The sequence below is a fragment of the Bison bison genome, unplaced genomic scaffold, assembly GCF_000754665.1.
Source record: "Bison bison bison isolate TAMUID 2011002044 unplaced genomic scaffold, Bison_UMD1.0 scf7180017864368, whole genome shotgun sequence".
Classification (NCBI taxonomy): Eukaryota; Metazoa; Chordata; class Mammalia; order Artiodactyla; family Bovidae; genus Bison; species Bison bison.
This window is the reverse complement of record NW_011494940.1, coordinates 1,178,185-1,188,341: the sequence shown is the minus strand read 5'-3', so window position 1 is coordinate 1,188,341 and position 10,157 is coordinate 1,178,185. Positions and strand designations below refer to the sequence as shown.

The following is a 10,157-nucleotide window of genomic DNA, read 5'->3' as shown; positions in this document are numbered from 1 at the left end:
CCCAGAAGGCTGGAGCAGGGCGTCTGGTCCTTCTGTCCAGAGTAGCATTCCATGCGGACAGGGCCTGGTGGGTGTGCCCCTGGCCGGGCCTCAGGGACACTCGGACCTGTGTGTGACAGACGCCCCTTGTTAACATCTGTTCATGGCCCCCTGGGGCACCCTGGCCTTTGAATTTATTTAAACTTTAAACATTTATAAAGTACAGTGTACTTTTACTATCTCACTTGATAAGCCTTATGAAGAGCTTATTATCATCAGCTTTCTTTTATAGAAGAGGCAGTTGAGGTTTAGAGAAGCTAGGTGACTTGCAGGGGCCACCTAGTGGCAGAGCAGGGAAGTGACCCCAGTTCCTCTGGTGCCACACCCCTGCTCTTTCCAAGATACCATCCTGCCTTCCTCCCCTGCAGTGAGGTGGCCCCAGTCCCCGGCACATCACACCATACGAGCATGGTATGGTACACCGTTCCATTCCTCTGTGTCACACTGTACCCCTGCCCCTCCCACCCTTCCTTGTTCCAGGTCCTGCTAGCTTTCCCCCAACTCAGAGAAGGCCAGCTGAATCCTAGTCCTGGGCTGAGAGTTTGAAACCGGCAGCTCTGGAGTGGAGTGGGACGGCAGAGTGGAGCTTAGCTCAGTTCCTGGACCTCCCTCACCCAAGAGCTTCCTGGGGTTTGATTGAGGGTCCCTCCAAGGCTCAGATGGTGAGGGACAGGGAAGCCTGGTGTGCTGCAGTCCATGGGGTCACGAAGAGTGACCTCAGACTTGGCGACTGAACAATAACAACCAAGGCTCAATCTGAGCTCCCTGCCCCCTCCCCCCAGTTGGCATTAGAGCTTCTAGAGCCTCCTGTAGGGTCGTCGCAGCCCTGCAGCTGGAGCAGCGGAAGCACTGTGTACGCCAGACAGCGAGGAGGGGGGGTGGGGGGAGAGTGCACTGTGAGGGTGGGACGCAGGGCTCACCTCCAGCCCCTCGCGGGCGGCAGCGGCCCTCCTGAGCGTCGTACTCCTCCAGGTCGCTGGCGCAGAGGCACAGGAAAGAGCCCTCCACGTTCTCGCAGAGCGCCGCCCCGCACACCGCCAGCATGAGCTCACACTCGTTCACGTCTGCCAGACAGGAGGACCGGCTCGCGGGCGAGGGAGAGGCCCAGGCCCCTGCCCCTGCCTCCAGCCCCGCGGGCAGATCCCCATCTCATCCTCGCCACCCCCCGCCCAACCCCCAAAGAAACAGGCTAGGGCCTGGGGAAGAGCGGGAAGTGGGTATGACTTCGAAGGAAGGAGGACCAGGTGAGCAGAGGGGATAAGGGAGGGAGAAGGGTGGCAGAAAAGGGCCCATAAATGGACGAGGAAGGCTTCCTCCTGCACATTCCCCAAACGTGCCTCTTGAACCCTTGAGTCTCTGGGAAAAGGTGGCACCTTCACTAGTGTGCTTGCTCCCCCTGCTGGTAGAAGGGCGGCCTTGCTTCCCTGATCAACCTGGCCACGATGCCCCAGTGGGTGTGTGTGTGTGTGCTCCACTGGGCAATCGGGTGCCACTCTTTGTGACCCCATGGACTGAGGCCTGCCAGGCTCCGCTATCCATGGGAATCCTCCAGGCAAGAATACTGGAGTTAGTTGCCATTTCCTACTCCAAGGGGTCTTCCCAGCCCAGGGATCGGACCCACGTCTCCTACATCTCCTGCATTGGCAGGTGGGGTCTTTACCACTGAGCCACCTGGGAAGCCCGAGGTCCCCTGTAGTTCAGTTCAGTTCAGTCACTCAGTCGTGTTTGACTCTGCGACCCCATGGACTGCAGCACGCCAGGCCTCCCTGTCCATCACCAACTCCCGGAGTTTTATTCAAACTCATGTCCGTCGAGTCGGTGGGTGCCATCCTACCAACTCATCCTCTGTCGGGGGAGCTGAAATCCCCCTTCCTTGTCACTCTGTGTTGAGGGCTCCAAGTGGAGCCCACGTGACCCTGAACCTTTCAGGAGGAGGGCCCTAGGGCCTCTCTATGCAGGGCAGCCAAGATCTGTGGAGACGGGGTCAAGGGCCCGAGAGCCTTCCCTTCCCTGGCTCAGAGCTGGCTAGGCCACAGGCTTCTCACCAACGCAGTCCCAGCCGGAGGGTGAGGTCTCGAAGCCCTGGTCACAGAGGCAGCGGAAGGAGCCATCGGTGTTGTCGCAGAAGCCATGGCTCCCACACACAGTGTCGTTGGCACACTCGTCTATGTCTGCGGGACAGGGCGGGCTACGGTGTAGGCTGTGCTCTCTACTCGCTGGGAATACTTATTTATCTGGCTCATTAACACCAAGGTCTCTGAACACTAACTTCTGAACACAGGGTGAGAAAACTAAACTAAACAGTCCTCCTCAATTTTTGTGTAAGCACTGCTCCGTGGAAAACACACAAACAGCTGCAAAAATCGTCTCTAGCTAGGTACGTGAAAAGTAGATGTTGTCCTCGGCCTCCCAGCCCGCACGCCCCCTCCCCACTCACCAATGCAGTCTCCCGTCGGGGCCATGTGGAAGCCAGGCTGGCAGCCCAGGACACAGCGGTAGGAGCCAGGGCTGTTCTCACACCTCCAGGCCCCGCATATCGGTTCTCCGAGGTCCTCGCACTCGTCAATGTCTGTCCCCAGGGCCAGGAGAGGGGACAGAAGTGGCCAGGTCACTACCCTGACCCCATCTCTCTGGCATGACAAGGTCATGCCCCTCAACTTCTGAGGTTCTTGATTGGTTCCAAACCACTATGCTCATTTCAACCCCAAAACATCAAGTTCAGGACCCTTTCCCCTGAGCCGCAGGCCTGATTGTCCAGGAGAGCTCTCAGCCTCTGTGACACTCCTTTCCCCCTGCACCCTGCCCTCCACAGCAGAGCAGTGTCGACTTCTCTCTATATAAAACCTTTCCCAAAGTGTATTATGGAGAGCTGTCTTCATATGTCTCCCTTGCTTAGTTTCAAGATTATCCATAACTGTCTATTTGTCCCAGCAAAAGGCATTGAACCCAGGTGGTGTAAATGTCTATTGCATCCATTTGGCTTTTAAAAAACTAGATTGTGTGCTCTGCTACAGCACAAGGACATCCTGGGGGCAATCCCTGAGTCAGAAGAGGCTGAATAAAGACATTATCCATTGGATGATTAATCTATGGAAAGTGCTCGAAGCTGGGGTTCCTGGCCCCAGGGAGCTGAGGAGCTGGCAGGGTGGAGGTGTCTGTTTGTTGACATGGGGCAGAGCCCTGTCTGCTTAGCCCCTGGAGCCCTTACCCACACACTCCCCGCTCTCTGGGGAGGGCTGGAAGCCAGTCTCACACACACAGTTGAAGGAGCCGTCGGTGTTGACACACTGGCCCCCGAGACACCGGTCAGTGACTTCACACTCATCCACATCTAGAATAGAGACGTTTGTCAGCAGGGCCAGCCATGGGTCCCCAGGGCCCTGGGCAGTTTCGCCTAGAGGAGGGCCAGGGAGTGTCTCGAAGTAGAAAAGGGCTGGAAGATCTGAGCGAGAGACCAGAGCTGGAAGCCAGAGGCGCCGTTGGGTGTGGAGCCCTGGAACCAGGCAGGGCAGAGGGTGAAGGCACCTGCTGTACGCATCATGGACAGGCCCTGGAGGAGGGTTCCAGAGACCCTCCCTGACACCTGGCTGCCAACCTCATCCCTCAGCCTCCCATCTTCCCACCCCAGGTGGACCGCGAGCATTTTGTCAGTACGCGGGATGACCCCTAATGGCCCCTGCTGCCGGCTTCTCACCTTGGCAGCTGGTGCCCCCGTCTGCACTGACAAAGCCGTCAGCACAGAGACAGAAGAAGGACCCGTGGCTGTTGAGGCACTCGCCGCGCGGTGCGCAGTACTCCTCGCCCACACACTCGTCCACATCTGCGGGCAGATGAGCAGGTGGTGTCTCCCCCGGGAGGGGGGCGACGTTCCCCGGGGAGCGCACGGCATAGGGAAACCCTCCGCCCCACCCCATCCCCGGCCAGGGAGACCTGAGCCACTCACCCTCACACACCGTGCCATTGGCCAGCTGGAAGCCCGGGGGACAGAGGCACTGGTAGGAGCCAGCCGTGTTCTTGCATTCGCCTCCCAGGCAGCTGCTCTGGGGGTCTTCACACTCATCCACATCTGCAGGGCCACACGAGGAGATGGTAGTACGGAGGGGTGGGGTGGGGAGGTGGAACCGATGGGAGGACCTCCCAAGGGCAAGGATCATCAGGGAGGTCTCCAGAGGACCTAGAGGTCTGCCAGAGGAGACTGGACCCATAGGAGCACCATCCCCTTGTAAACTGGCACAGCTGGGAGAAGCTGGCGAGGGAGCCTTTGGGGAGCAGGATGGATGCAGCTCCCTCCATCCTGCCCCAGCCCAGCCCGGCAGGCTCCCCTGGCCTCCCGCTTCCCACACTGTGCCCACCCAGGGAACACCTGGTCTCTTCCAGCAGCAACCCTGGCCTAAGGTGGCCAAACCCTACTGCCCTCATCATGGCTGAGATTTTGCAGAAACAACAGGAAAACAACTGAGAAATAAGCCAAGGAAGCAGATACAGAGAACCTGAGGAGGTAACAGAAAGTGGATTATTTAAATTGGCCTACAGATTGCCCTGGGACTTCCCTGGTGGCTCAGATTCTTTTCCCTGGTAAAGAATCTGGCTGCCAATGCAGGAGACCTGGGTTTGATCCCTGGGTGGGAAGATCCCCTGGAGAAGGAAATGGCAACCCACTCCAGTAGTCTTGCCTGGAGTATCCCATGGACAGGAGCCTGGCAGGCTACAGTCCATACAGTCCGTAGGGTTACAAAGAGTCAGACATGACTGATCAGCTAACACTTTTGCTTTCTTTCACAGATGGCCCGGTACCGGCCAGGGTCTTTAGGATAATGTCGCAGCACCCACCTTTAAAAGGAACTCTTGAAGAGCCTGTTAGATAACAGATCTCAAGACCCCCATCCCCAACAGACAGACTTAGCCGGTCTGACAAGGCCTGGAAGCCGCATGTTGATCGAACAAACTCCCCGTGATTGTGACAAGCACTGAAGCTTTGGTCCAGTGGCTCATTGGCTCCCTAGACCCAGATCTGCAGTCGCCTTTCTGACGCCTGTTTAGGGAGGGAGGGCGAGAATAGGCTTCCCCCACCATCTGAGGCGAACTCCCTTCTCTGAGGGTGAAGGGTTAGTCTCCTGCTCCCTGTCGGGGGCCCTCACCTTCACAGGTGTGGCCCAGGGCGCTGGGCTGGTAGCCCGCCTCGCAGTCCCTGCAGGAGAAGGAGCCGGCAGTGTTGGTGCAGACTCCAGATGGGCAGACTCCAGGAAAGGCGCACTCATCTAGGTCTAGGGCAGACAGTCAGCCGGTCAGTCACCCGGCGGGCCTGGGGATGCCTCCCTCCACCTGGCCAGGCCAGAACCACCCTGCGCCTCTGGTTTCCTCTCTGAGCTTGCCGGACTCTGTGGGCCCCCCGGGGAAGGGGAGCCCCTGGCTCTGGGCCTCTTACAAGGCCACCCCCGTACCCTCTCCCCGGGGATGCTTCTGGGGCGGCTCGGCCATGAGCTTCCTTCCCTCTTGTCTCTGTGACTCCCTTCTCTTTCTGTCCTCATGGAGAAAACAGAAGCTCAAGTCCATTCACAAAGTCCTCTCGCCTAGTCTGGAGACCCCCAGCATCAACCCCAAACCAGAGGACAAACGGAGGGTTCTTTGGGAGGTCTGACAGCCTGTGTTCTCAGTCACCCTTGGCCACCCCCCTTCCCAGGGTTACCTTCGCAGGCGGTGCCATCCTCATTCACCCAGTACCCACTCTCACAGGCCGAGCAGGTGAAGGAGCCCTCCGTGTTGAGACAGAGGCCCGTGGGGCACGAGGCCCGGATGGCACACTCGTCGACATCTGAAACAGGCCATTGAGCTCTGTGTGGGGCTCTCTGCAGGACAGACATGCCAGGCTAGCCGGAGGTTGACAGGGAGGAGTGGGGTGGGGTTGGGGGGTGTCGGGGAAAGATAGTCTATGCAGCAGCGCTGTGTTGGATCAGCTCAGGGATGTGGGCCAGAGGGAAGGAGCTGCAGGCGGACGTGTCATGGAGGACAAAGGGCGCTTTGGATCCTTGTACCTTGGCAGCCCTTCTCGTCTGGGGTGACTTCGTAGCCCTGCTCACAGGAGCATCTAAAGGAGCCCTCCAGGTTGATGCATGTTCCGTGGGTGCAGACCCCAGGGGTCAGACACTCATTCACATCTGTGGGAGAGAAGTCCAAGCTGGCCTCCTATCCCTCGCGCAGCCTCCAGCATCAGGCCGAGTGTCTCCATTGTGAGGCCGGGGAACCAGCATTCCGAGGGGCCCTAGCACCCTGGGAAGGACCAGAGGTCATTCCTGCTCCTGGACCCATCTACCTAGGCTGGGTGCCCTTCCCCCGCCGAACTAACTTCCATCCCTGAGCTGATTTCAGCTCCATCCAGTGACACAGAGCACCCTGCAAGTTCCTAGAAAAGGGGGGGCCAGGTTCCCCACCCAGTCCTGGGATTGGTTTGGCCCATCTTAGGACACCTGGAGGCAAGTGTCTAAGACTTCTGCCTCACCTTAGAGTGAGTCTGAACTTCTCTGGTCTCCTCCCCGCCAACCAAATGGGTATGACCCCAAGTTCTCAGCCCACCCACCAGCTTCAGCGGGCGAGTGGGTAACACAGAGAGAGGCCAAGTTCTGCATGGGCGGTTGAGCGGCAGTCCCAAAGGCCTGGGAAATGCCTGCCCTCTCCAGAGCCTCAAAGTCTCTATTCACGACTCAGTCCCTCCTGGCATTCCCAGCCCTGGGCCCTTCTTCCTGCGGGGGCTGAGGGAAAGTGCATTCCTCCTATGGCTGACATGCAACCCGCCCCCCACCCCGACCTCCAGAGAAGAGCTCCCGCCGTTCTCTTAGGCATTGGTGTTAGAAGTTGCTCTTGAGGTCCAGGAGGGCAGAAGACCCCTCCTCCACACCACTGGCATCAGCCTCTTCCAAAAGACACATGGCACCTTCAGCCTACCTAGCAGAATCCAGCCACAGAAGCCTCTGGTACCTTGGGTTGTATGTAGCTCCTGGACGGATATGGCCAAGGAGCCTAAGGGTCCCCCCACCCTGGCTGATTCAGAGGGCAGAGCACCAGTAACTGAAGCACACCCACCTCATCCCCAGCGTCATCTGGAAACCCAGCTGGGTCACGAAAGACCATAGCCTCCAAGCCATTTCCCTCTGCCCATGCCTCCCCCCGCCCCCCACCACCAAGTGTGGGCTCAACCCAGGGTCCCCAGGCCAAACAGCCCCCTCCGTGCCTTGGCAGGCAGCCCTCACCTACACAGCTCCCGCCCTGGCCCCTGTAGCCCTCCTCGCAGGGCAGGCAAGTGTAGGAGCCGGGGGAGTTGACGCATTTCCCATCAGGGCAGGTGCCAGGGTGACGGCATTCGTTGATATCTGCAAAAATAACAACCCCTGTCTTGGTCATCTCTGGGAACCACGGCCCATGGGCGGGCTGTGAAGGAACACATCCTTGACCCTGCCGTCGGTTGGGGAGAAGGAAGGATGTCAGTTTCTGTACAGATGGAAACCAGGAAAATGTGAGTGCTCTCTTGTGTTCCCAGCCCCACCTCCCACCCACTGTCCTGGACAAAAGAAAGATGGAAGACCTTGAGGAAGGGAGAAGCCCTGCTGCAGGAGGCTGTGCTCTCAGTAGCTTGGGGAGGGTGAGAGGGCTCGAAGTCGTGAGCTGGACTCTTGGGAAGGGCCTCCGTCTCTCCCTTGTTCATTTACAAGGGGTGACGATGATGGGATTGGACGTGCTTGGCACAGAAGGCCCCAGAGACCCCAGGATAGATCCTGGCTGGGCAATGAACGCAAAACAGGCTTCCCAGCACCCGGAAACGAGGACAAAGGATGACTCCCACAATCTTTGATGTGGCCAAGACCAGCCCTGAGGCTGGTGCAGAGTGAGGCTGATGCAGAGGCTAGGAAGGCTGCTGGAGAGGGGAATTTTCTTCCAGCTGAGAACCACGTAGGGCTCCCACACCCACTCTGGTGAGATTCAGGAAAGCCAGCCCGAAAGGATGAATCTGAGCACCGATCAGACAAGCAGGGGGAGGGGTGAGCCATGGAGGGAGAGGAGCCAGTCCTGGGGGATGAGAACAAAGGCGCGGAAGGCGAGCTTGCTCCTGGGACGGCACACAGGGCTCTGCCCAATGCGAAGCCGGCATGCTGGGGAGTCCAGCCTCCAAGGCACCCCAGATACCTGGGCCGAGTTGGAGAGGTCGGAACCCAGGGACTGAACTCTGGGTCAGGACGGCAGGAAGATGTTCAGCTCCTCTGGCCCAGTGTGCAGGCTCCCAGTCACTCTTCACTACAGACAGACTGACTGAGCTCTGGAGGAAACAGGACAGTTCACCTTCCCTGCATGGGTAATTGTCGCCCTCCCGCAGGAAGTCCACCTGCTCATTCATGGAGATTCAGAGGCCCTACTGACTAGGAGGAAGACCTGGTCAGCACCCAGGGAGAAGAGAAAGGCAGGAGGCAGGGCCAAGGGTCAGAACACAGGCTTCCTGCAAAAGGACTCAAGGAGCAGCTGTCATGATAAAACAGGACATGGGCCGGAAGTGGAGGGTGAAAATGAATCTCCTCTGAGGTTGTTTGGTCTGCAGAAGACCGGGTCCATCAGAGCCCAGGGAACCGGTCACCTCTCACGGCCAAAACTTCATGCTACGGGTCCACATGAGGAAGACATACACAGAGCAGAGGGTGTTTCAGGGGTGTGTGTGCTAGGAGATACCCAGAACTCCTGGGCAATCTCAGGGACACTGAGATAAGGCTCATCTCAGGAAAGAGGGCAGCCAAGAACCCCTAGTTGGGCTGTGGTGATACCAGGCTAAACTATTCTAGAAGCTTCTGTAAAAACAGAACTGGAGAGAACAAGGCGGAGGTGGAAGAAATGAAGGTTCTAGGGCCACCAGCTTTGGCCAGCACCCTGGCCTGCTGGTCCTGGCTGAGATACCGGAAGCAAGATGGGCAAAGCCCTTGGGAATGAGCCGCAAGTCTGCTTCAGGGATGCGAGACTCGGGGATGAAGAGAAAGAGATGGAGGCAAGGATCCTCCTCTAAGACCACACCGAGGAAAAACGGAGTCTTTGGACCTCTCCTGCAGGGTCAGGCAACATCGGAAGGAGATTAGACTTAGCGGGAGCAAAGGGCTCTGAGCTCTGCCCTGCCCCAAGGGTTCTGGGCACACCTGCGGAGGTGGTGCCGGAAGTGCGTTATGTTGGGCATTAGGAGACCTGCGGGACACATGCCGCTTCACTGAGAAGTCCAGCTCTCACTTTTTGGGTCGTGGTGGGCTTGTGCCTCCTGGTCCCTTGTGGTTGGGTGGGGCAGGAGGACTAGTGCTGGCCAGTAGCTTTGAGTGGATATCACGTGTGTAATTTATGGGCCCAAACACTTATTTATGTGCAACCCTGCAGAGTGCTCTTTCTTTCTTCCACGGACAGTGGCCACATTCAAGATGCTCTTCCTTTAGTCTGGTTCAAGGATGAGAAGATGTGGACCAGGACCCCCGGCAGACTCATGATGGATATGCGGCTTTGGTCAGATATCAAGTCTGCTATGTCCTACACGACACTAAGACTGAGGCTGGTTGTTACTGCAGCATAACCCGGCCTATCTGGGCACACTGCCACGGGCTTCCTTCCTCAGGCCAGAGCCCCAGCCAGTGATGTTCATGCTTGGGAGGTGGGGGTGGAGGGGGCAGAGGGTCAGAGCAGCCCCCAGTCTCTACCTGAACCAGGTGGGCCTCTTCTAAATGGGGGCTGATATATCAGAGCCACTAGCCAAGCCATGGATGAATCCCTGTTAAAAGCACAGGCTCTGAAGTCACCAGATATCCTGAGGCTGTCCCACCAACCTTTCAGTGCCTGGACGAGAGTCAGGTGTTTTTTGCCTAGTCTAGGGTTTAAATTTTAACCTAAGATTATGGTATGTTTTGGTAAAGGTTTTACCCTGGTCGTTGGGGGGCAGGCGCTGTCTGTCTTTTTTATGGCTGTATTCCTGGCCCATGGCTGGGACACAGCTGGCGCTCAAGAAACATTTGCTGACCAAAGAATGAGACCATGTGATTCACTAAAGCTTCATATCTTCTTGGCATGAGGCTGCGGGAAAGACCCCAGAAGACCCCAGGAAACAGGCACTC

At 57.8% G+C, this 10,157-nt stretch overlaps 1 protein-coding gene across 2 annotated transcripts in view; it reads right to left on the bottom strand.

Moving 5' to 3' along the window:
- The window catches only part of LTBP2 (latent transforming growth factor beta binding protein 2), a 109,696-nt gene that overhangs the window by 7,722 nt on the left and 91,817 nt on the right, over positions 1 to 10,157 (bottom strand). For both annotated transcript variants that reach the window (XM_010855745.1, XM_010855744.1), the window contains exons 19-29: positions 7,284 to 7,403; positions 6,072 to 6,194; positions 5,726 to 5,851; positions 5,178 to 5,303; positions 3,983 to 4,105; positions 3,734 to 3,859; positions 3,248 to 3,370; positions 2,477 to 2,608; positions 2,085 to 2,210; positions 960 to 1,103; positions 8 to 106 (exon numbers count right to left, since the gene is read on the bottom strand). In XM_010855745.1, coding sequence (XP_010854047.1) covers positions 8 to 106; positions 960 to 1,103; positions 2,085 to 2,210; positions 2,477 to 2,608; positions 3,248 to 3,370; positions 3,734 to 3,859; positions 3,983 to 4,105; positions 5,178 to 5,303; positions 5,726 to 5,851; positions 6,072 to 6,194; positions 7,284 to 7,403 — 1,368 coding nt within the window. The remainder of the gene's footprint in view (positions 1 to 7; positions 107 to 959; positions 1,104 to 2,084; positions 2,211 to 2,476; positions 2,609 to 3,247; positions 3,371 to 3,733; positions 3,860 to 3,982; positions 4,106 to 5,177; positions 5,304 to 5,725; positions 5,852 to 6,071; positions 6,195 to 7,283; positions 7,404 to 10,157) is intronic.